The sequence below is a fragment of the Callospermophilus lateralis genome, chromosome 16, assembly GCF_048772815.1.
Source record: "Callospermophilus lateralis isolate mCalLat2 chromosome 16, mCalLat2.hap1, whole genome shotgun sequence".
In the NCBI taxonomy this organism is placed as follows: Eukaryota; Metazoa; Chordata; class Mammalia; order Rodentia; family Sciuridae; genus Callospermophilus; species Callospermophilus lateralis.
In genome coordinates, this window is record NC_135320.1 from 24549872 (window position 1) to 24576315 (window position 26444).

The window sequence follows — 26444 nt, forward strand, 5'->3', positions numbered from 1 at the left end:
ACACTTTCCTATTATGGGTAAGAAGAGGAAGTTGCTGATAAGCTAAATATCAAGTTTATGTCAGCAGAAGAGCTCACTCCCAGCCCTTCAGCCTCTGGTCTTGGCAAACACCTTTCCCACCTATAAAACTGAAGACGGCTAGGGAGAGCCAAAGTTTTCTTTTATTATGAATCTAGGTGCTGGTTGGAAGTTAGAAGTACATAAGAAGGAAGTAAAGATGTGGCTTCCTTATATAAAATCCTGGAATTCTGATGTATTCTATCTAAGACTGTTAATAGTTTTCATAAGTATTTGAAAAAAAAAAAAGAAAACTATTAACTCTAAATCCAAGAGCATTCTTAATAGTCCCAACCACATAGATATTTAGAAGCATTTCAGATTTGGGACTACATTCTTCTCAGTTGCTATTGAGATGCATTTCTTAAAAACTACAGGTTTTAAGGGGCATGAAATCAGTTTAGGGGGTTGTGACTAGCATTGCTAAAGTTAAAATAAAATTGAATAGCAAATACTGTGCCTTATATGTAGTAAGAATAAGTACTGATATGTAAAATTTTGTTTCAGGCATACACACACACAAACACACACAAACACAAAATATGAAATTATATATACATACGTATCCATATATGTAATTGGTCAATATTAACAATGAAAAGCATACTTTCAACTGTGAGTCATAAATAAAAATGTTTGAACACAATTAATGCTGATATGTGGCATATTTAACTACAGTGTTAGAACTCAGAAGAAGATGGAGAACATGCTATATACCTCTAGAAATCACGGGGCAAAAGTCCAGTATTTGGATTGGGGCAACTAAATGTTAGGAAATCTCCAGGTCCGGTAGGGAAATTGCATGGACTTCCAGCATTAAGCTTTTGGAATCTGATGTTTGCAGGAAGAATTTCAGTCTGGTCTTATAGCAGCTTAGCAGCTGGTGGTTATTGGTTGTAACTGGTATTGCCTGAGTAATCTATGACTTCCTGGCTTGGCCATATGCTTGGGAATTAACCTCCATAACTGGGAAGATTGCGCTCCCTTCAAGGCCTATTTCCTCCCCTAGAGCGTGAGCTTCTTGAGGGCAGGGGCTGTGGCTACGGTGTGTCTTCTTTTTTGCTGGATTCCCCAGTACCCAGAACAGTAACTCGCATATAGGAGAGGGCTCCTTAAATATTTATTGAATGAATAAGAAAATAAAAGGTAATTTGCCTGACTGGTGGACAGTGTACCCTGAGCTTTACATATCACCACATAGCTCTAGAAGGCATGGGGAACTGGGCTCCCATTTGGCAAAGGGAAAGACCAGACAACATCCTGAGGAGTCTGTTCATAAATGACCAGGCCCTCTGGGTGTTATCTACAGATAAGGACTGACAAAGTGGTCTCTGTCTGATCAAAGGCATCTCTACCTCCAAAACCTTCCCCCCACCCCATGTATCTCCATCTTGTAATAAATGTGGACTAAGCAAGAGTCTGTCACATGTCTACTAGAAAACAGCACAGGAAGAGCTGCTGCACTCACCTTCCCTAGGCATTTCCTGAGGGCCCAGGTGCTGTTCTGGTGTCACCAGAGATGGTGTGACAGGCACAGGTATATGTAGGATAGGAGGTACTGAACATGTGGAAACAGTCATCAGGATATGGGCTTACTTTTGTTTGTGATTCAATTTCTTCTTTTCATGATGCGACAATATACTGAGAACTGCTTCCCATATTCCTTATTGGGTTTTTCTTGTTTAGGTGGCAACACAGGACCAAGGGTATCACCGGCTTAAAAATGAGCATACAATGAAAACCTCCGAACAACTTACAAGAAATAACAGATTTGGGGCAAATATGGCATGCAGAATAAAGATATGAACGCATTTTTATGAGGTGAGTGGCTAAGCTCACAGGCGTGGTTCAGAGGTCAGTGTCAAATGTTGGCAGAGACTCCCAGCCATGCTGTTTAGACTAGATACAATAAACCTGTACCTGCTCTTGCCCATCTCGGAGGCTGTGGGGACCACACCAGCATTTACTGAAAGGTAGGTGTCTTGGTGAAGTGATTCAGGCAGTATGATTGTACTGATCTTAAAGCTTAATCCTACCTCGGCTTCTTCATGTGGCCTTAGGTGAGTTACTCAATCTATTCTGGTCTCAGTTTTTACTTATGTCTAAAAATTGGACCAAGAGTCTTCTAATTAAATATGGCAAAATGAACCCAGGCCTGTACTTATGTTTCCTGATGAAATCCCCCTAAAATGAGATAAGGAAATAAAAAGGTATAAATCAATAAAGGACTAAAAGTAAGCAAGATGATGGCAGATGAGAGATGTCACCAAATGTTGGAAATTGGGAGCAGTGACTTACTTGAGTTACATCTTAGCTCTAAGTGCCTACAGGGGAGAATGCTACAAGAAGCCAGCTGACTTGAGCTGTGGAGTTCTGGAAAGATTCTGAAACTGCAGCCAGAAGCTGCAGTTGAACCTCTACAAGGTATCCTGAAGACAGGCATTTAAGGGAAGCTAAAAAGAAGAGAACTATGTATATTTTAAGAGATTGCTTAAGGATGTGCTCCACAAAAACAAAAGAGTAAACTAACAAAGAGGAAGACATGGATTCAAGAAGCAAGGGGCTTTGAGTTTTGTGCATGGTGAGAGATAGGGATTTATTTTCATTTTGCTACATATGGATTTCCAGTTCCCCCAGCACCATTTGTTGAAGAGGCTACCTTTTCTCCAATGTATGTTTTTGGCGCCTTTGTCTAGTATGAGATAACTGTATTTATGTGGGTTTGTCTGAGTCCTCCATTCTGTACCATTCATCTACATGTCTATTTTGGTGCCAACACCATGCTGTTTTTGTTACTATGGCTTTATAGTATCGTTTAAGGTCTGGTATTCTGATGTCTCCGGCCTTACTCTTCTTGCTAAGGATGGCTTTGACTATTCTGGTCTCTGCACCGAATAGAGCAAAAAGTAGGCCCAAATCCTCATCACTTTGGATTAGGCCCCAACTTCCTTAACAAGACTCCTAAAGCACAAGAAATAAAATAAAGAATTAATAAATGTAATGGACTCAAACTAAAAAGCTTCTTCTCAGCAAAAGAAACAATCAATGAGGTGAAGAGAGAGCCTATATTTGGGAAGCAAATTTTTGCCACATGCACATCAGATAGAGCACTAATCTCCAGGATATATAAATAACTCAAAAAACTTAACACCAAAAAACCAAACAGTCCAATCATAAATGGGCTATGCAGCTAAACAGACATTTCCAGAAGAAGATATACATTTGATCAACAAATATATGAAAAAATGTTTGACATCTCTAGTAATTAGAGAAATGTAAATCAAAACTACTCTAAGATTTTATCTCACAACAGTCAGAATGGCAGTTTTCAAGAATATAGACAATAATAAATGTTGGCGAAGATGTGGAGGAAAAGGCACAATCATTCATTGCTGGTGGGACTGCAAATTGGTGCAACCACTCTGGGAAGCAGTATGGAGATTCCTTAGAAAACTTGGAATGGAACCACCATTTGACCCAACTCTCCCACTTCTCGCTGTATACCCAAAGGACTTAAAATCAGCATACTATAGCAATGCAACCACATCAATGTTTATAGCAGCTCACTTCACAATAGATAAACTGTGGAAGCAACCTAAATGCCCTTTAAGAGATGAATGGATAAAGAAAATGTGGTATATATGCACAATGGAATATTACCCAGCCTTAAGAAGAATGAAATTATGGCATTTGCAGGTAAATGGATGGAGCTGGAGAATATCATGCTAAGCAAAATAAGCCAATTCCAAAGAACCAAAGGCTGGATGTTTTCTCTGATATGCAGATGCTAATTCACAATAAGTGGGTGGGCCTAGGAAAGAATAGAAGTACTTTGGATTAGACAGAGGGGAGTGAAGGGATGGGGGTGGGGGAATATGGGGGTAAGAAGACAGTGAACTGAATCAGACATTACTATGTGATGTGCATATAAGACTGCACAACTGGTGTAATTCTATATCATGTACAACCAGGAGAATGAGAAATTATACTCTATTTATGTATGATGTGTCAAAATGCATGCTACTGTCATGTATAACTAATTAGAACAAATAAAAAAACAATTATCAAACTTTAAAATAAATAAATAAATAATAAAGACTTTTAATAGGGCAATAATAGTAATCACCATCAGCAGCAGCAGCAGTATCACCTCACAGGATTGTGTAAGAATTAGAGAATCACACAAGATTGACACATAAAGCACCCTGAACAGTGTCTGACCCATAGCACATAGTAATTTTGCTTATTATACTTTAAAGTTCATTACTGTTTATTCTTAATATTAACCAAATTAATTTCTTCTCCTACCAAACCCCCAAACTGAGACTAGTTTAGCACCATGCCCTGTTCTAGATAAGGCCAGGATTTGTGGAGAATTACAGTCTCTAGGTGTTCTGTAAGAGGCCAGAGTTGCCCAGTACCCATGGTCCATTGTTGATACCTCCTCCCCTTTCCTTTGACGTCCCCAATGGCCACAGCCGGGCTCATTTCACTCTTCTTATCCAAGGTTATTCCAGGGTTGTCTAATGTACCCTGAGGTTCAGAGTTCTGATCTGTCAAGACTTCCAGCCTCCAGGGAACGACTGACTCCATGCCCAGACCTGTGGCCAAGCCTTCTGGGCCACTTGTGGTTTGGCCACCAAGTTAAAATGCCCTAAAGGCAAGTCTCATGTTTAAGAAACAACATAGGAAAAATTTGATAATCAAAAAAGCAAACTTATTCTTGATTATGAGCTTATTTTTTTTTAGAAATTTGGTTCATTCCTTTCATGCAATTTGCTTCCCAGTTCCTCGGCACTATTTTTGGTAGCGGCAACAACACGAGTTCATGGCTCAAGTAAGCAAGTGTTTCTGTGGTCTTACTAATGCCATAAGTTTTAACACCTCCTCTCCTCTGGATTTCGTAACAAGTATTGTTTTATTCATATTTCAAGTTCCCACTATGGCAACCTGTGAGAAAATTAATGTTGTTAATGTAATAATACTAATGTCATTATTCATGTAAGCTTAGAGAGCAACTATCAGGTGTAAGGCGAGAATATCATGCTAAATAAGCAAAATAAGCCAATTCCTGTACTAGGTACTAAAATAGCTACCATAGAAATTCGTTTTAATAATTGGTTGATTATTAATTGGTTCATTTTTTAAAAGACAATTTGTGTATTTGCAGTTTAAAGTAACAAAATTCAGTGAGATCAGATCTCTGACTTGATAACAATAATAGTACTTTCTTTCTTGTCAGGAGATTTTGGAAGCAAGGGAAACAGGTGGCTGCAATCTCTGCAATAAGTCATCAACCATTCTTCTTCCCCAAACCCATCTATATCCTGGTACTATCTAATTAAGTTTTGAATCTCAAGCAGAAACTAATAGCCATAATAACTACAATAATTATAGGTTAGATTTGTAGAACAGCTTTCCTTCTAAAGCACAAGGCTCTTAAAACCTAACAGATGTTCTATAAATACATGACCCTGAAAAAGAATCTCAATGAGGCCATTTCTAGAGGGTCTCCATATTGCTATCGAGCTTTGTGGATTGGACTGAGCTATGCACAATAGTGAAAAGGCTCTTCATTCTGTGCCTTCTAGGAATATATTTTTGCAGTGTTGTCTCTAGGAAAGAAACTGCATGGCCAATGTGGTTCCATAAATAAGAAGCCTTTAACATTTTTTTAAAGGGATGGATGTATATAACAATCAATCAACAAGTAAATGCTAAAAGTATACAGCAAATATAATATACAGCTGGACTTAATTTTTCCCCCTCCCATGTCTCTAAATTGTAAGTCTGTAAAGGCCAGGATTGATATCTGCCTTTGAATTTCTCATAGATTCAAACTGGTGACAATGTCAGAGGATTTTGTTTTTCTTATTATTAGTTAGACAATTCTAAGGGCAAGAATGTCTGAACTAGAAACTGGGCTATTTTGGAAGATGCCATTTCTGTTAACTTTATATTTGCACTGGAATTTTTCTGCTATGTAGGGTCTGGAAATACAAAGGATCTGTAATGTGCAAAAAATGTCTAAAATGTATGTGCTACAAGACTTTCAGGGGAGGGCCACCGCATGCCTCTTTCAGCATCACCATCTGGGATGGATTAGTGCTAATGAGTGACTTCATTCTTACATGATACCAAAGCTGAACACCAGTTCCCTTCTCTCTTCCCATGAGTGACTCTCAGTCCCATTGGGAAGGACTGACTTGGAAAATCCCTTTACTATAAAACAGTCAGTCTCTGGTAGACAATCATTCAGTGTGGCAACCCTTTGAAAACATACAAACAAATACAAACAAGCATCAAAAGGATTTGGCGCATGGAAGAGTGTTACCTGGTGGACTCCTGCTTGTAGATGTCGATGATGTTTTCTACCAGCAGGTTCCTCTGAAGTCCATAGACCCCATGTCTGTCCAGAACCACTTCGTGTCTACAGGAGGGGCATCGGAATCGGCCCCCTGATGCCACCGTGGTTCCTCCTCTTGTCGGCAAATATGGGTTAGAGGCCTATTCTTGCCAAGCAAGGAAAGAGGAATTGAGTCACACCACAGGGTGCTTTCCTGAGACTTATTTTCACTCTCCGTGATTACAAACAACATGGACTTCTACTTTAAGCTTGGCATAAGATAATCCCTCAGGGCTTTAGTGCCAGTGGTCCTGGAGCAGAGAGCCAGTCCTTATCCACAGGCACCTGCAATGTATCAGTCAGCATGAGGCATTTTTCCACCCAATGTTTTCATAACCAAAAGTTTCAGCCAGAAACACCAACATTTGTGTCTTGGGTAGTAATTCATTTTTGACTTTGAAACAAATTCAATGATTTGGTTTTGTTAAAAACAAATGTGATTCTTAGAATTAAAATACAACCAGATTTGGGAGTAAGGAGCAGGTTGGCATCAAAGTCCAGAGGGAATTATCCAAATAAATTGAAAATAAATGCCATCCTAGAAAGTTTTCTAAAGGAATCGACTTCGATATGAAGCACTTGATTTGGAGAGGAGGGGATCTTTTAAACCCCCAAATCCCAAACAAGCCTACCTGGAAAATGTCGCTGGCACACTTCCGGCACAGGTTGTGCTGACAGGGGAGAATGACCACGGGCTTTGTGAACATCTCCAGGCAGATGGGACAGATAAGTTGCTTCTCCAAGTTATCCATAGTCTGTTGCTCTTTGGAAAAAGACTTGTAATTCAGAGATGCACTCATCTCCTGGCCGTCCCTGAGTGCACTGCCAGGGAAAGGGTGCTCCGAATGGGCCTCGGCAAGTGTGTTTCCTGGAAATAATTCCAAAGACTGTATGATCAAGTGTCCTTTATGTTTCTCTTGGTGGAGGACATTGTTTCAGGCCCTCGTTCAGAGTGGAGCCGGAGCTGTTTTTAGCAGCCCAACGTCACGTGACAGTGGGCCGACTTGTCCATATAAGCCAGTGACAGGAGGATGGATTCTGACAGGTGACAGAGAGCAGGAGTCAACATTCTTGCCCCTGGGAGTGAAGAGAGTGGGTGGGAAGGAGGATTACAAACCCCATTTAGACAGGGGTGGTGGGGGGAAGGAGGCAGAAGCTGACAGTTGTCAACAACAAATGCAAATGTTCGTGCCTGGCCCCTGAGACATGCCTCAGCCAGCACGGGGGAGGAACTTGGTGACAGGCTTCTTCAGGAAGGGCAGAATGCGGCCCAAGAGTCTAACTGTACAGTGAACACCATTTCTGTCTTGAGAGATCAGAAACTGAGTCAAGGAAAGTAGCCTGACAGTACCTGCTTAGGAACAAATAATAATAATAATAATAATAATAATAATAATAATAATAAAACTCGACTTGAACATCATTATCATGGCTTCACAAAGGTAGCCATCTAAAATGACTTATTTAATATTAAATCTTTCGAATTTGCCAGGGTTGTAGTCAGGGGGAAATTCCAATTGAAAAGCTGAATTCAAATCCTTTCACAATAAAGATGTCTACAAAATTGAAACAAAACAAAACAAAACAAAACACCCAGTTGATGATCCAATTAAAAAAAAACAACTAATAATTCTTTTACACGTTGTTTTCCTTCTTCCCTAACCCTCTTTCATCCTATTCCCTTACCCCTATACACACCCAAAAACACAAAGAAAATTTGATATTCTTTAAAAATTTAAATTTAGTTCATGACAATAATTTGTAGTGGTATAGTAGTAGCTGGCCTGTGGCTAGCAGAATCATGATTTCCTTTGGCCACATGTCAGGGGACAGATATCAGTACCATCTACAACTGAAATGAAAACATAGTTCTTCCATATTTCTGTCTGATCTACTTCTGAAATAGTTGTGCATCTGCTCTTTCCTCCAAGGTGATATTTAAAATTTAGAGCTTTCCTGGACATTTCTGATATTCTTGGTCTACTCTTAAGAAATAAAAATTCTTTAAGATTTTTCTATTTGTAGTTATAAATCTTAAATTATAAATATAGATTCTGATATTTGCCAGGATTTTGTGAAACAACTGTTTAACTGTATTGTATTTAAAAGTTTTTGAATGAGATTAAAAACTGAAAGAAAAAATCATGACTGTTTTTATACGATGAATTTGTATCCTGTTTCTCCTTGATTTTAAAAACCTTGAATAAAGAATACATTTTGTTCACAATCCCCAATGTACTTAATTATCAGTAAAGGGTAGATCAGGGTGACTGGTTATGTGTGGACTTAGTGCTGTGTGCACTGAGAGCTTATTGATGATCTAATAATAAGCTCCGTTACCTAATAATAAGTTATATGTATTCATAAACACTTCAGGGATCTTGGGATGATTCTGCTAATATTTTTCAATATTTATTTAGCAACTTATTTAGTAAAAAGAAACTGATGAAATTTTTTTTACTGATTTACATCTGGTCACCTAGACTAGGCCGTTAATTCTGTTTATCATTACTCTGACTATGGAGGTCTGAGCACAATATGTGAGATAATTTTTAGGGAAGAAGAAGTTTCTAGTGTAAAAGTGTAAGACCTTGCAAACTAAGGAATGACACTTGTATTAACCAGGGTTCTCCAGAGGAATAGAACCAATAAAATGTATATATAATTAAAAGAGCGTTCTATTAGATTGGATTATAGGGTCAGGGGCTGAAGGGCTTCACAATGCCCTTCTGCAGGATGGAGAGCTCAATGCAAGAAGTTGGGAGCCTCAGAACATGAGAAACAAATGATGCAATCTGAGGCTGAAGGCCTGGAAGCTCCCTGGAGACTTGCTGGTACAAATCCATGTTCAAAGGCTGAAGAGTCTGATATCCTGGAATGATAGCAATGGAGAAAACCACACCTGCTCAAGGAGAGTCAAAAGCTTGCACACATGTAGTTTTTGTTCCATCCAGGCCCCCAGCCTATTGGACTGAGCTTCCCATATTCAGGGTAGGTCTTCCCTACTCAGTTCACTTGTCTACCTCAACTGCCTCTGACAGTTCCCTCACAGACACACCCAGCAGTCTGCTTCATTCGATTTCCAGAACTCTCTCAATCTAGTTGACAATCAAAATTAACCATCTCAGCAACTTAAACTAATGGTATGGTCATAAGTTGATTAACAACAGGGATGGATTCTGAGAAATTCGTTGCTAGGCAATTCTGTCATTATGCGAACATCCCAGAGTACTTAGAGAAAATTAGATGGTCTAGCCTACTGCATACTGAGGCTATATAGTACAGCTTATCACTCCTACCAACAGCACGGTGTTGTACTGAATACTCTAAGCAATTGTAGTACAATAATAATTACACATATATGTATATGAATATCTGAATACAGAAAAGGTTCAGTGAAAATATGATATAAAAGATAAGATATGGTATACGTGGATGGCACTTACCATGAATGGAGCTCACAGGACTGAAAGTTGCTCTGGATGAGTGGTGAGTGAATGTGAAGTCTGAGGACATGACTGGATGCCCCTGTAGACCTTATAAATCACACACTTAGGCTGCACTAAATGTATTAAAAATTTTCTTTTCTTCAATAATAAATTGAACTGAACTTACTATAACTTTTTATTTTATGCACTTTTAAATTTTTTAACTTTTTGACTCTTTTGTAATAATATTTATTAAATTCAACCACATTGTGTAGATACACAAGAATACTTTTGTAAGCTTTCTAAAAAAGAAATGAAAATTCTTTAAGATTTTTCTTTTTGTAGTTTTCATTTTTAAATGCTTTTGTTAAAAATTAAGACAAAAAAACACACACACAATAGCCTAGACTTCCTTACATAGCATCACTTTTAACATGTGCGTAATGTCTTGTGCAGAACATTATGACAGCTAAGACATCATTAGGCAAAACAGTATCATGGGACCATTACTGGGCATGCAGTTGGTCCATCATTGACTGAAAAGTTGTAATGCTGCACACGAGTGTACGTTGTAGCAGAGCTTATTCATATAGAAAGAAGTAATTGCCTCAAAAAACATTCATTGAGTATGGGTAAAGAAACTGTGATATATATTATACACAATTGAATATTACTCATCATTAAAAGAGAATAAAATTATGGCATTTGCAGGAAAATGGATGGAGTTGGAGAAGATTATGCTAAGCGAAGCAAGTCAATCCCAAAAAACCAAAGGCTGAATGTTTTCTCTGATTAGTGGAAGCTGATCTATGATGGGGTGGGGGGCTATGGGAAGAATGAAGGAAAAGCATGGATTGGACAAAGGGGAGGGTGAGGAGGGGTTATGAGGGTAGGAAAGATGGTGGAATGAGATGAACATCCTTACCCTAGGTACATATATGATTGCAAGAATGGTGCGTCTCTACACCATGTACAACCAGAGAATTGAAATGTTGCGCTCCATTTGTGTATGATGAATCAAAATGCATTCTGCTGTCATGTACAAGTTGAACAAATAAAAAAATAAATAAATTTTTAAAAATTCATCAAATGTTTATCTGGTATCTCCATTGTGCAAGGGTCTGGGGAACAAAAGATAAACAAGACACAAGCCATGTCCTCAAGGAGCTGAGCCTATTAGAGATAAGATATGCACATATAGAACCATAGTTCAAAAGAAAGTGTGATAAGGACTACAGACTTTTGAACAGAGCCACTGAGGAACTTAAACATAAAAAAATGTGGCTAGGTGAGTCACAGGTGGGGCTTTTCATGTGAGATAGAAGAAGCAAGGCAGGGAGGTGGGTGAGCAGGAGTCTAGGAGGATGTGGTGGTTTAGGCTGGAGTGCAGAGCACGCTGCTGATGCTTGGCAGGCTGTGAACACTGGACTGAAGAGTTTCTGACACTTAATAAATTAGACATCAGGAAGTCATTAAGAGCTTCTCTCAGGGACACTTCTATGAGAGTGTGTGTTGGCTAGGTTAATCCTGCAGTGGTGAAAGGGACAGATGAAGAGTGCCCATAACCTGGCTAAAGACCAGATTGGAAGGTGATAGTCCAGGTGAGAGGTCATAAAGGCCTGGCATGGGGTGATGGCACCAGGGAAGGAAAGGAGGAAGTGAACTCTGAGGTTGTTATGAAAGTCGAATCCACAGAGATGACTCAGATGCCTTGAGTGTGAGCAGTAAGTGACACTGCAGAGAGGGTACAGAGTGAGTCAGGAGACAGGCTCCTCTCTGGCCTCTGTGTCCACCTCACTTTGTAGTGTTGGAAAAGTGACCTCGTCTTGCTGGATTTCAGTTCTCTCGTCTATAAGTGAGTGGGGTTCATAACCAGCTTAGCAGCATCTTTAGGAGAAAAATCTGAAACAGTATTTCTTTTGACGCTGAAAATCCCCAATTCTGTCATTTGATGATCCTTCTTTCCCTCTGCCTTCTACTTTTTCCTAGAACTGTCTCTGGAGGCCATACCCAAAGCAAGCAAAACCCCCATAAGATTGTGAGCCAAGTCAGTGGATAATACCCACTTTCCCCTCCTCATTCTCTTTTTCCCATCTCTTGTTCCTCTCTCCTCTCAGAAACCAGTGATCTGTGGGGTGGGTGTAAGGGTTGGGAGTGGGACACAGAGAAAGTGCTCTGTCAGAAGCTGCCACTTAGGAGCTGAACACCCTTAGCCTTGAGTGATGGAGGTATGAGACTGGTTTCAACTTCGTGGGGAAACAGGTGGATCTCACCTCCACTGGCAATGAAGCTCTGGGAGTGGGCGTCACCCAATGAGACTGGGGTACACACTCCTGAAGCCCAATCCCTTGCCTCATTTGTCTTCCCCTCAGTAAATAGGGCTTCAGGCATGCTCCCTCTCTTTCTTTTGTCTGTCTCTCTTGCTTCCCTTGTGGGAGCTGGGGTCGAGGAGATGTGGCTGGACCCCAAGGAAAAAGATATTTTCTCTGTCTCTATGTGATCATTCAGTGCCAATCCAATTCACCTGGAGTGACCCTGACTGATTTAGTCACATGTGGTGGCATGTGATCTAGGGTGGAGCCAGAATATTTTAGTCTACTCCGAAATCCTTCAAAATCCAGGAGATAGGGACCATTCTGTAACTGAATTGGACTGAAGACATCTTCAAAGTTCTGGGATTTAGAGTAGACGTGAGCCTCCTCAGAGTCATGAAAACCAACAAAGTTTCCTGGAGGTATCCTGGACTGTGAAGAAGGGGTGCACTCCTCCCTCCCCTTCTCTCACCTTGGCACTCACCATGTACATTAGGACAGGGCTTGAAGCCATTGGGAGCAATTCCAGAGTTCACCGACCTGGGGCAGGAGCATGTTTAGACACACTGAGAAACTGAAGCAAAATCATCATTGCCCTTCTCCAACAGCTTCCCATTTCTCCAGAGAAGTGTGGGGGGAAATAACATGGTTCCCCAAGAAACTGAGCAGGCACTCAAGAGTGGACTTGGTATTAAGAGATGACAATAGGGATTTTGACATTTTTCAACCTCTAGCCTCCAGACCAAATGGAAGCAGGTTTCAGGGGTCAGACACAGGAATGATGTGGAGGCCTGTGAAGCTTCTGACCCTGCTTCTCTGGAGGTAGGCGCCACAGGACTGCCCTCACTTCAAACTCTACCTGAAAACAGGAGTTCCCAGGTCCCTGGCACTTTTGACCCAAGAGTGACATAGAACTCAGGAAAGCATTAAAGTTATGATTACAATTTTATGGGTAGGAGACAGATACAAATTAAGACGGGGTCAAAGAAGAAAAACCTAGGCTACAGGTCTGAATGCGGGTTCCCAAATATGAACTTCTGTGTCCCCCACCCTCATGCCCCATTGGAGTCAGCATGCATCACCCTCTGGCACAAGATGTGTAACAAAACAACAGCTCCTGTTAACCAGGGAAGCTCCCCCAGGCTCCTGTGTCCAGAACTTTTATCTGGGTTTTATTATGTGGGAATTACTGATTAAATCATTGGCCATGTGACTGAACTCAGTCTTCAGCCCTCCTTCCCTTCCTGGAGGCTGGGCTGAAACTACATAGCTCAAAACCCCAACAGTCTAATCACAAGGTTGCTCTTTCTGTCCTGATTGGCCCTCTCCTGAGTCATCTTATCAGTCTCAATTATTGGGGCCCACAATGAATAGCACAGAGACATGCCTACCACTTAGGAAGTTCTAAGAATCTAGAGGCTCCCTCCCAGGAACTCAGGATAAAGGCCAGCCAAATTCTTTATTATGTAATAAAATGTTAGTGCATTTTTTTTTTAACCTCAGGAAGGGAGAAAGGGGGATTCTAAAATTACTTTTACTTTTATGTCAGCACAACAAATAAAATAAACATATACTGAGTACCAATTGCTTTGTATAATAGCTCCGCCTAACAGGTATTATTACTGTCATGGAGCCAACTATGGCTGAACAAAGTAGTTGTCCAGAGTCATATGATTGCTAAGTTTGTGACGCACACTTGAAGACTCATCTTTTGATTACAGGGCCCATGGTCTCCCCTTGCAAGCTGTGCTACTCCCATGAACTAGAGTCCATTAGAATGGTTTGTAATGAGTCAGGCATGGTGGTGCATAGCTGTAATCCCAGGGACTATGGAGGCTGAGAAAGGAGGATCCCAGGTTCAAGGCCAGCCCCAGCAACTTAGCAAGACCCTGTCTCAAAATAAAAAATAAAAAAAGAACTGGGCATGTAGCTCAGTGGTAAAGTGACCCTGGGCTTAGTCCCTAGTACCTCAAAAAAGAAAAAAAAAAAAAGTCTGCAATGATGAAAATGTTCTGTATCTGTGGAGTTCAACCTCTAGCCACAAGTAACTACTGAGTACTTAGAATGTGTACAGTGCAACTCTGGAACTGAATTTGAAACTTCATTTAATTTAAATTTATATTTGAATGGCCTCATATGGTTAATGGGTACCACATTGAACAAACAGCTCTGGAACATGAAATATAAAAAAAATGGGGAGAAAATTAAAATGCATTTGAAAGATTCACCAACAGGAACTGGATCTTTGGTGGATTCTGTACTATAGCTAGGGTGATATGAACCCCCACTGGCCACAGAATGCTAGAAGACCAAAGTAGACTTTTCATCCCAACTTTCAAAATAGTTCTGAAGATATAAGGCATTAGAAAAGGAATTAAGGTCAGGGGTGCTATTTTCTTGAAGATTCTAGAACAACCTTGGCATTTAATTTACTCATGTTCTCTTTCGTCTCTTTAGCACAGGTAATTGAAAGTCCAGATACTAGAAAATAGTAGAGCTTAGCTCAACAAATATGTTGATCAAACAAAACAGGAGTTATGGTCAGATGGAGGAAAGAACTAAAGGAAATTAAAAAGATACTGTTTATAGGAAGTGGTAAGGCAGATAGAGGACAAACCTAGTGGGAGAGAAGACAATGGGAATTAGAAAGTTGACCTTGCTTCTGGCTCAACCTCTAACATAGAGAGGAAGGAGAATTCTTGATTTCTTGTAGCTCACATAAGAGATTTGGTGGCTGACTAAGTCAGTAAAACATGGAAAGGACACCAGATGATGTGGCTGTGCAGGCATAGAGTTGAGGACTGCAGAAGAAGGAGGGTTGAAAAGGTTGAAAAGGCTTCATTAGCAGCCTAAAACTTTCAGCTCACCTCCAGCATAAGTTAAATCTCTTGAAAAATATTTTAATCTCATGCCAAAACAAAGGGCCAACTCTTAATCTTGTGCAAGCCAAGTCCTCTTAAAGATGCAAGATTATTAATTCTTCTTTGCAATATCCATCCATCCATACAACTACTCAACCGTCCGTCTGTCCATCCATCCATCCATTTTTTAATTAGGGAGAGAGCCATATAAGGTCAGTGGTGAAATTTAGGTGAGCTAGTTGGTGTTCTAGGCAGCAGATTCTGTTTATTGGTCCTACCAGATAGAGTGTATCTGGCAAGAGACAGGTAGGTATATAATGTTATTTATTTTGATATGCTGGAGTTCAAGGTATGCTTCAGGAAAGCACTATTTAATCATTAGTTGTCTTAAGAATTTGCCTCCATGTAACTTTTAAAGTTATTTGGGGAAAACAAAACAAAACACTTCTCCAGTAAAAAGGATTCATGTCATCTCCTTAAGCCATTTTATCTATACAATACTTAATACTTTCCTTCTGTCTACCTTATAATCTTTTCAATTTAATTGTCTCTGGAAATAGGCAACATGCATATATGATTCTAAAATTTTTAATGAAAAACAGTCATTTCATAAAATTGAAAATCACAAGAGAAATGAACTAACTTGATAAGCACTTAGCAGAAGCTAACACTATGGGACACTTCTTTCATTAGATTGCAAACTTCTGGTTCAAAGCTTTTTTTGTTTCATCTTGATAATTGCTTCTGTTTCAAATCTGTTGTTTATAAATTTTTCTTCATCATAAAGATCTCTAAGGAAATGTTAGAAAACTAACATATTGTACTTTCCTCTGAACATTTACTGGCATAATTCAAGTGCCAGAAAGAAACAGCAACAGTTGTTCCAAAAAATAGCAAATACTTTATAGCCCAAGGTCCTTCCATTGTCGTCTGTGCTGTGTGAAGTTCTCACCTGGGTTCCAGGGCCTCCTAAGCTCCACCCCTACCACCACTCACCTGCCGCTACCCTTACACCCCAGTTTCCTAACTGATTTATCTGAATTCACTCTTGCCTTCTGCAATTCATTTCTTACACATCACTCCCTATTTGAATCCCAGGAACTGTCGCATCACCCCATGAAAAAAACATAAATCACTGTGAGTCCTAAGGCCTGACGTGAACTGCCCCATCTCCAACCTGCACTATCCATAGAAATAAGATGTGATAAATATGAGCCATGTATATGATTTTTAAATTTTCTAGCAGCTACATTAAAAAAGCTAAGAAGAAACAAATGAAACTAATTCTATTAATATATAACCAAAATATTACCATCCCAACATATAATCAATGTTTTTAAAAATGATAGTTCTCCTCCTCCTCCTCCTCCTCCTCCTCCTCCTCCTCCTCCTCCTCCTCCTCCTCCTCCTCCTCTTTCTCCTCTTCTTCCTCCTCTCTTCTTCTTTTTTTAACCTTATTGTGCTGGCTATTGTCAAAAACCCAGAAAGTGCATCCTGGTCTTATTCCTGATCTTTGAAGGAAAGCATTTAGTCTTTAACTACTTTTTATTTTCAGTTTTGAAAGAAGGGATAAAACCCAGAGTGGCTTTAGCACTGAGCCACATGCCTCGCCCATTTTATTTTATTTTATTTTTTTGAGACAGGGTCTTAAGCTAAATTGCTGAGGGCCTTGCCAAATTGCTAAGGCTAGCCTTGAACTTGCAATCCTCCTGCCTCAGTATCCCGAGTTGCTGGGATTACAGGTGTGTACCACCATATCCACCTTAGTCTTTTCTATTAAATATAATGTTACTGTATGTTTTACATGGATGCCTATATTAGATTGATGAAATTCCCCTCCTTTCCAAGTTTGCTGTCAGTTTTTAAAATGAGGAATGGAAGTCAAATTTGGTCAAATGTTTCTTTAGTCTGTTTAATATGATGAATTACATTAATTTTTGAAAGTTGAACTAGTCTTGTATTCCTGAAATAAATTCCCTTGGTCATAATATATTTTTATTTTTATGTATTGTTGGATTTAATCAGCTAAATTTTTTGTTGAGAGTATTTACATCCCTGTTCATTAAGGATATTGTCCTACAGTTTTATTTTCTTGTAATGTCTTTGCCTGGTTTTGTTATCAGGCTAAAGTTGACTTCATAGAAATGAGTTGGAAAGTATTCCTCCTTCAATTTTCTGGAAGAATTTACATATAATTGGTATTATTTCTTCCTTAAATGCTCAGTAGAATTCACTACTGAAGCCATCTGGGCCTGGTGTTTTCTTTATGAGAAAAATAAATGCATCAATACATGTAAAGTTCCTAGAACTGTGTTTGGATTGTAGGAAGTGCTGAATAAATATTAGCTGTTAATTACCTAATTATTATCATCTGCATTTTACAAATGAGGAAACTGAAGCAACCAGGATTTCAAATATGAGCTATTACTATATTCATTTATATTTCCAGTTAAAATAGTAAATGGGTATTTTGGAAAAATTAGAAAATATTTTAAAATTTTTAGTGAAGAAAAAAGATCACCATTATTAACATTTTTATGCATTTTCCAATCTTTTTTATAGATAATTTATGCTTGTTTATATTGTTATTATTATTTGTATTACTCTGTAATACTTTATTTAGCAATTCAATTATTAACATTTTCCATGTCCATACAAATTCTTAATAAATAATTTAAATAATCATACATTTTTTATTATATGATCATATTACAATGTATTTAACCTCATTTTGTATTTTTATGATTGTTTTTTTCCTATTTCCTTTGCACACAGGAGCCAAGCACCTCTTTCTTGCACTTCCACACGGACTTATATAAACGTCAATAAAAACTCTCAAAATAATTCCTCCAGGCCTTCTCTGTAAGTATGGTTTGCTTCCACACCCCATGAATATGACACTTCATGATTATGCTTCTCCCTTCCTCCTTCCCCTCCAGGCCCTTCCCTCCCTTCTTCCCCTTCCCCTCCCTTTTTTCTTCCACACTGATAACAGCTAATGCTTATTGTGTACTTACTATGTGCCAGGCACCGTACTAACAGCTTTATAAATGATATCTTAATAAAAATAAGTATCCTTATCATCATCCCTATTTTACAAATGAGGAAACTGAAGCAACCAGTATGCCAAGCAGCTTGCCCAAGGTCATGCAGTAAGGAACTGCAAAGCCAAGACAGGTCATCTGGTTTCACAGCCCATAGGACTAACCACTATGCTTATTGTCTTCTGACTTGTATCTTTGGACTTTTTCCTGATTTCCATTCCCCTCCTGAGCTACTGACCCTGAGAGGTTTCAGTTCTGTCCCATATCACCTGTTACAAGTGTGTCCTCCACAGAGAGATCCTGTTACTATTCTTTCCTATTCCTTTGACTTATTACCCATTTATTGTTCTTTTAGGCAATTACAGTGAAAAGGATTCTCTTTCTTACTTTGTAAATGTGTTTTCATGAACATGATATATTTTAAGTGATCCATACATTCAATTAAAAAATTATTGAAAGATGAGATAAAAAATGGAAAGTAGAAAATTAAAGATAAAGCAACAAACCAAGGCAGGTTATATACACTGGTAGCAAAAGCATACTAGTTGTCCAGGACTCTAAAATGTACAAGAGTGAAGAATTACCATTTCTTTATTACCACTATTAGCCTCAAAAAGAATAATAATTCTTTTTTGTTAGGAAAATTTATGTTTTGTGTTGTGACTTCAACAGCTCTTTAGTGACTCTATTCTAGAAAATAATCTGTAAGGAGAATTATTACCAGAAAGATCTTCTTAAGTATTCTGTTCAGTCTCTGAATCTTTCAGCAAATTGTGTGTCTGCTTTAGTTATTTTTCAACAAAATTGTACTCAAGGGGAGCCCTAAACAGAACTTTTATTCCAGTTACTTCTTTCTCAGTGCTGATAACTAACTTTCCACAATTACTTCCTAGAAGGACACCAACACTAGAACCCCCTTCCAAAAGCAAACCCGTCACTCCCTGACTTCTCCACGTTCCACCCTTGCTTTAGCCTGCCCTGCCCGCTCTGCCTAACAGAGGAGTCAAGCAGTCAATGTCCCTTTCCAACTTCTCTGTTTCCTGCTTGTTTCCCTGTCTGATTTCCCCTAACTCCCGGCAATGCTGACATCAAACCCAAATCACAAAGGATCCGGAGCAGCAATAGATACATAAAGGCAATTTGTTACCATTTGTGAAAGAAAGACAACCAACTTCGTTAATTTCCCAAAGAAAATGGATCTGATTTTTCAAGAAACTTCCTAGAGAAACTGCCAACACCCATTGACCATCCTCTGGGGTGTTTTACCGAGCAGTAACCTCAAGCTTACTTGCCTAAGGTCTGACTTTCTGTTTAGTGGTTCAGATTGAGAGCGAACTGAACGAAAAACTACCAAATGAGACCAGGAAGAAAACTGGAGGATGCGGGCATCGATCCCGCTACCTCTCGCATGCTAAGCGAGCGCTCTACCATTTGAGCTAATCCCCCACCGCTGGGTACGGCTGGTTATCTGTTCCTCTAGAGGAGGGACAGAGCAGGGAGAAGTGAAGATAATTTTTTTTTTTTTTAAAACCACTTTTGATCTTGTCTAGTAACTGAAACCAAAGTGACAAAAGTAAACCGCCCTTCCTTCGAGCCGGAGTCGAACCAGCGACCTAAGGATGGCTACGGAAATGCAACCTACAGTCCTCCGCTCTACCAGCTGAGCTATCGAAGGGAGCGGGCGGCTCTCCTCCCGTCTTGTTCCCATAACATCGCCTCATTTTCTAGACTCTGTGTGGTGTGCCCTGTTTTCCCGGTTCCCAGGGCCCAGGAGTAGGAGACGGCTCTTCCCACCTCTTCGGGGCAGCCGGAGCAGACGCTGCCCCGGGTTTAGGAAAAGGCACTTTTGCCTGGGACCGGCTTGGCCGCGTTCTCTCCCTTTTTTTTTTTTTTTTTTGTTTTGTTTTTAATAACTCGGGAAACGCCAGAGAAGCTTAAGGAACAAACACAAACAGCCGCACTTTGGAACTAACTGGCCCGAGCATGTCCTCGCTCTGGGAATCGCAAAAGGTTTCACACGTGGGATGTCACCGACCCACGATGGTGCCAAAGTACCGAACTGCCAAACTGTTCGTTGGGGTGCTATGATTGAGGGTCACGTCCTGAAAAGAAAGGGCTTGTAAATCATAGGAAGCCGGGGGAGGGAAAAAAAAAAAACAAAACAAAACAAAACATCAGTCTCCTTCGAGCCGGAATCGAACCAGCGACCTAAGGATCTCTCTTGCTAGGGAACCAGCTACAGTCCTCCGCTCTACCAGCTGAGCTATCGAAGGGACAAGAGGGCAAGGCGCGCCCCCTGAGATTCAACACTTAGGAGTCAGAACGCTCTCGTGGTTGGCTGAGAGCATGAGCATGCGCACTTCGAAGAGCCCGGAACTAAGCACGAGCCGGTGTGAAGTTATACGCATGCGTAAGAAGACAGTCCCGCCCCGTTCCTCTCCGCCCGGCTCTCTACCTCGCAAGCCCGTGACCCTGGGAAAGATCCTAACCCGAGTCCTGGTCCGCTGTGCCTAGACTCTGCGACTCCGCTGTCTGTCGCAGCCTTCCTTTGCTAGCCTAGGTTTCACCTCTGGGTGACTGTCAGGTCCCGCCTTACTACCGTGTCATTCTGAAGGCCCCCCTGGGGCTTGGCGTGGAGGGCCAGTGGCGCAATGGATAACGCGTCTGACTACGGATCAGAAGATTGTAGGTTCGACTCCTGCCTGGCTCGTGCTTTTTGATAACTTCCGTTTTTCAAAACCAAAAGTCGTTACTTCCCCCTGAGTTTCCCAAACCAAAGTAGTTAGATCACTGCAATAATGTAAGCCACACTTGGAGGCCAGAGAGCCCAGCCCAGGCTCACTTTGGCCGCCGCTGCTCTCGTGGTTTCCAATGTCCCGGGCGAGGCTGGCTGGATGCGCTCGGGCCTCTGGAAACCGACTGCCCCACGCAGAGCTGGTTGAAGTCCCAGCGCTGCCCGGGACGCAGCTCAGATCCTCGGCTTTTGTAAATCATTTTAAGACATCACAATCACAGAGTCACCAAAGAAGGCCTCGCTCCCCTGACGCTGCAGGAAGAGAGAAGGGGCGGGGTGGCGGGGGCGGGGGGAGTTAAGGGTACTTAAAATGTCTTTTTGATCCTATTCTTACATTTAATTTTCACAAAGATATTTCCTCCCAGATAGGCCTGTGATCCCGTTACATTGGCCTGGTTTTGTAGTCATAGTCAAAGAGGGTTAGTAAATTGTTAGTGGCTCGTGGCTATTTTGTGATATTCTGCGATCTCTACCTGTTAGCCCTACCTAAAAACCTTCCAATGATGGTTCTTTTAACTAAGGAAACATGATGTTGGTTTGAGCAAATTGAGTTTCTGTACTGAAGTTCTTATTTTAATCTAATTTGTAGAAGAGGATTTGCAACTGTTAAGTCTCCTGATAAGATAGCAATTCCCCAAAATAAAAGCTTTAAGAAAAATGTGAAGTATGCGAAGAATAATGTGAAGTTAGGAAAAAGAAAGCAATTAATTTTATAAAGTGGGGATGTAATTTCCCTAAGGTTGCTTAAACTTGGTCCAAAGAAGCTAAAATTGAAGGGAGAAGGACAAGCATAGACAATTTGGGTAAAATGATGGTGGTTTTAATTTTTGTTTCCTACTGAACATAATTTCTATTTTGCATGTAACAAGCTGATGTACCTTTAAAGTTACATAGTGTTTCTAGAGTTTAAAAAAAATTACTTCTGTGGGATTTTGGGGACATACATTGTACTCCTTCCTTAACGTTTATGGACAGAAGCAAATAAATTAGGTAAAGAGGAAATAGCCTCTGTCTTATTCCTACCTTTTCCCATTTTATTATGGTGGCAAGCAAAGTATTTATTATCTGCCGAGGTCATAGTCATGGCCATCATTGCAGGATGACAGAAACCATCATCCTTGGTATGTCTCCTTTTACTACAGCCAGCCTAAGTAACAGATTTCAAGACATGCATGATTTCTGGCCTTTTACTTGTAGCAAAAATTCACACAGAGCTAGTGTAAGCAAGAGAAGCATTTATTATAATGATACAAGGGTATTTCTCCAGGAAACCTAGAAAGAAATATACCTTGGCCTTCTTAAAGGCTTTTCTCGGTGTCCCTCAGCTCTTGTCTATGTTGCTCTAATATCATGTTGAAAAAAGTTCCCTTAAAAGTTCCTGAGCTTTTCTTAGTCTATAACCCTGAGACTCCCTTCTTTTTCTTAGGCCTCACTGCAAAAATTTCCATTGTTCTGGCCTCATTTAGATCTTCATTCCCTGTATTCAAGGGGCAGAATAGCATGTCTTGTTTGGCATATTTGAGGAGTAGGGCATTGAAAACAGGATAATAAAGATATGCAAAAAGGGAAAAAGATTTGTTGCAACATGGCAAACTGTAGTAGGTACAATCAGTAAACTAGAGATTTTTAAAAATTTCTGGGAGCTGGAAAGCAAATGAGACTATATGGATATAGCTTGGAATAGAGATAGAGAAAACTATAGTTCAAAATGCACATTCTGCAAGCTAACAGAAACAAAAGCATTCTTTCAGTAGAGTTCCCAAGAGACTTCAGGCACAGAACAGTGAAGAGGTCAGTTGTCCACAACATTGTGCAGCTGTTGCTGAATTTGTCCTTTGGTGGAGCAGCCTGAAGAGCTGCTTAAGCAGAGAGGATTTCCTTGGAGAGATCATGGATGGGTGTAGATTGGGAAGAGAGGCAGAGCCAATCCTAATAATATGCATGGAAAGCAAAGAATGCCACCCCATCCCACTCTTAGAATGAATCTCTTCTTGAGTTGGTAGTTTGGGGTATCTTGGTTCAGATGACTATTCTCCCACTACGCACCATAAATGAAAAAGCCTGTATGTCCCCAAGACCCATTCATAAATATTTTCATATTTATGATATGAATCATTGTAGTTGTTCATTCATAAATATGAAAATATGTTTACCAGACAATTGAGAGGAAACAACAGCTTAAAAAAAAAGAAAGTTCAAGACGAACAAATTAAGTAAATGACCCAGGAGGAAACAGATAATGTGAGGAATAGAACAGAACTATGTTTTTTAATGCTAATGGATATCCTCAGAGACAGCCAAAGGGTATTGCAACAATGAAAACCAGAACACGGTGATATTAAAAGGAGCCACTAGAGAATAATAGAGTTCTTGAAAACTTAAAGTGCAATGGCTAAGGTGAAAAATAACATATCAGAAATGGCTAAAGACAAAATATGAAGATAGGGAAGATAAAATGGAAAATATCTCATAAGACACCAGACCATAGAAAGCAAAAAAATATATAAAAATAGGAACATAAAAGACCCAAAAGACACAATAGCTACATATTAAGTTCCAGGAAGAGAAGGAAACAATGCAGGGGAAAGGAATGGAAGAAAGACATTGTTCATCTATTCAAAAGGGCCACCCTAACAGGATGGATAAAGAACAAATGTGCCTTGACACAGCCTTGTAAAATTTAAAACCTTGAAGAATGAAGGTGAAACCCTAAGTTTTCATAGGTGGAGGCATAATAAAACAAGGGGAAAACCAGACTAGCTACAAAGAATAAGAACTGGATTATGATCAGACTTCTTGGATTTAGAGGACAGTAGAGTGAGGCCTTCAAAGTTCTGTGGGGAAATAATTTAGAACCTTGAGTTGCCTTCCCAGTAGGTAGCAATCACATTTTAGAACAGATACTTAATACTTGCAAGGTCTCTAAAATTTAAATTATATGATTCTTTCTGAAATAAATAGTAATTTAAACAACACATTATTTGAGAATGTCATGCTGAATGGGTTCTTCAAGATGATGAAGCTGAGGCAGAATTAGAGAGCAAATTTTTTCCTGGGGAGTAACATGTGTGAGTGGAAAAGGAAAGGATACAAGTTGAGTAGGAGTAGCCATAGGACACTGATGCTGACCTGACAGTTTCTACTAGCCCCGTTGATAGCTCCAAAGCAAAGATTTCTCTTTAAAGGAGCTCTGAGTTGGGCAGAAATGATTGGGCCCTTGTATCACTGCCTTGCTCAGGCATTGACCAGAGACTGATTACCACTGAAGGGTCCTATAGACTGTCAGCTGTGCTCCTTGTAGCTGGGCAGTGAGTCCTTTCCTGAAAGGTGGTCTAGCAGTATACTTTTGTATCTTCCACAGATTTACTTTGGCAAAACAAAGTGAAAATCCAAGAAAGAATAGTACACATGATTTAAGACAAAAGGAAACCAACTCAGGGACTCGGGTTGACAGTGCTACAGTTTGAATGTTTTTGTCCCCCTAAAGATTCGTGCGTTTGAGGTTTGGTGACCAGGCAGAGTGGTAGGTGGTACTGGGAGACAGGAGTGAGACCTGTAAGTGGTGGTGCCAAGTGGGAGGTCCTTAGGTCCTGAGGCATGCCCTTGGAAGGAATCATAGGACACCTTTCTTTCTCTGACTTCCTGTTGAGGAATGTGATCCTTCCTCCCAAAATCACAATTATTGTGCCATTTGCCATGGTTGCCATTGCCAGAGACTATATCATGCTGTTTGGACTGTCAGCCTCCAAAACTGTGCTTAATCAACTTCTTTTCTTTATCAACTTTTCTGCCTGAGGAGTTTCATTATAGTAGCAAATTCTCATGAGTATAACAAGGATGTTAAGGAAACAATCAAGTGTGTGTGTGTGTGTGTGTGTGTGTGTGTGTGTGTGTGTGTACATGTGCATGCATACATAGATCAGAGGGCTCCAGGGAGATTATCTTTTAAGAAGAAATGGGTTCTTTTAAAATAGCAAATGAGATTTTAAAAGATCATAAGTTACTTTTCTCGGAAAGATTCTTGGGAACTTCTAATACAAAAAAAAAATTTAATATTGCCTAAATGTAAAATAAATTGCAATGTGGGTACACTTCTGAGAAATTCTGGGCACATGTTATGAAATATGTCAGTCCTTTTTACACAAACACACACACACACACACACACACACACACACACACAAATTCATTTACCATAGATCTAACCTCTGGTACCTCAGATTGTAAACTGTGTTTGGAGACAGAGCATTTAAAGAGGTACTTAAGTTAAAATGGGGTCATTAGGTGGTTTTAACAAGTCCCCATTTGGACACTTAGGTTAGGAAAACTGGACCAATGACTTTGAGAGGAATGATGTTGAGAGGCAGTTTCTGATGCCAGGTCAGATAATAACCAAGGCATTCTGTAATTAGCAAAGTGTTCCTTTTATTTACAGGTATGCTATTTATCACCTCTAAAACCCAAAAGTCAAATCCATACAATTTTTTAACAACAGTTCTCCATGATATCTGAAGATACAAAATGTTGTTCAACTTGAAAAAGTATCCTCCACATGTGCACACTAAAGAGCTTGATAGTTCTTCCTATCAGTGGAGGAAACCATTCTACAGATCAGGAAACTCTGCCCAGAAAGGTTAAATAATTTGTTCAGAATTATCACTCATGTTGGGGATGTAGGACTGAGCTCAGGTTTGGATATTGCACATCCATGGCTTTATCTATATATGTACTGTCCCCAAAAAGGAGATATTCAGAGAATGTTTCCAACATCAGAAAGGGAACCATTCTGTGGAATTCTAGGGTTAATCAACTGCTTCCAGTTACTCACAGAGTTAGGTTCTATACAGTCACTGCAAACAGTGATTTAGTGGGTGCTAACTCATTGCTTCCAGGAGAAATACAGGGTTAGTTTTCTTTAAGCCTCTGGTTACATTTTCATCAATCAGTCAATGTGTAACTTTGTTTTCTGTGTGTTTCTGTTTAAGGACGCCTAATTTAATGTATACATTGCTAATTTGTTAATCTTGAGCTCCTTGCCAACAGCACTGCCTGAAGGAAGCTAATCTGACTGATGTACATGTTTCTTCATAAGGCCTCCAGTGCATAGGAGCATTTGACCGACAGTACTTCAGCACAATGCTTGGTGCCATTTTAAAAAACAAAATCAACAAAACACACAAAAATGCAAAATACAAGGCATGACATAGACCATGTAAAGAGTTTACAATAAGAGATCTGAAGCAAGAAGGCAAAGGATTGCCTTGTTCAAACTCAGTGGGGACATGTACACTGGGTGGCTCACAGAAGAAGAAAGTGCTATATTGGTTTCAGATCTACAAATAAATTTTAGAGGGTAGGTAAAGGAGTTCAGAATACACCACACCAAAGAATCAGACTTTGACACATTGTCTACTTTGAGCTAAAGCACCTGAGAAACAACAGAAACACTTTCTACCTAAAGTCAGGTCATAAAATTTCACGTAAGAAAGATGCCCTCACTGTACCAGGAAGGAAAGAACATTCTCATCATTGGAGACTGCGAG

The 26444-nt window shown here is 39.9% G+C and overlaps 1 protein-coding gene and 4 non-coding genes across 5 annotated transcripts in view; 1 reads left to right on the forward strand and 4 right to left on the reverse strand.

The window, feature by feature from the left end:
- The window catches only part of Trim55 (tripartite motif containing 55), a 51915-nt gene extending 44499 nt beyond the window's left edge, over positions 1–7416 (reverse strand). The window contains exons 1-2 of the mRNA XM_076835606.1: positions 7096–7416; positions 6392–6564 (exon numbers count right to left, since the gene is read on the reverse strand). Coding sequence (XP_076691721.1) covers positions 6392–6564; positions 7096–7263 — 341 coding nt within the window. The 5' untranslated portion in view covers positions 7264–7416. The remainder of the gene's footprint in view (positions 1–6391; positions 6565–7095) is intronic.
- A 12065-nt stretch (positions 7417–19481) lies between these two features.
- Positions 19482–19554, reverse strand: Trnaa-agc (transfer RNA alanine (anticodon AGC)). The gene has a single exon. It is a non-coding gene; the product is annotated as a tRNA-Ala (tRNA).
- A 139-nt stretch (positions 19555–19693) lies between these two features.
- Trnay-gua (transfer RNA tyrosine (anticodon GUA)) lies at positions 19694–19783 on the reverse strand. The gene is given in 2 exon segments: positions 19694–19729; positions 19747–19783. It is a non-coding gene; the product is annotated as a tRNA-Tyr (tRNA).
- A 505-nt stretch (positions 19784–20288) lies between these two features.
- On the reverse strand, positions 20289–20381 carry Trnay-gua (transfer RNA tyrosine (anticodon GUA)). Its single transcript has 2 exons — positions 20345–20381; positions 20289–20324 (listed from the first exon to the last, which is right to left on the reverse strand). It is a non-coding gene; the product is annotated as a tRNA-Tyr (tRNA).
- Positions 20382–20745: 364 nt separating this feature from the next.
- Trnar-acg (transfer RNA arginine (anticodon ACG)) lies at positions 20746–20818 on the forward strand. Its single transcript has one exon. It is a non-coding gene; the product is annotated as a tRNA-Arg (tRNA).
- Positions 20819–26444: the final 5626 nt, after the last annotated feature.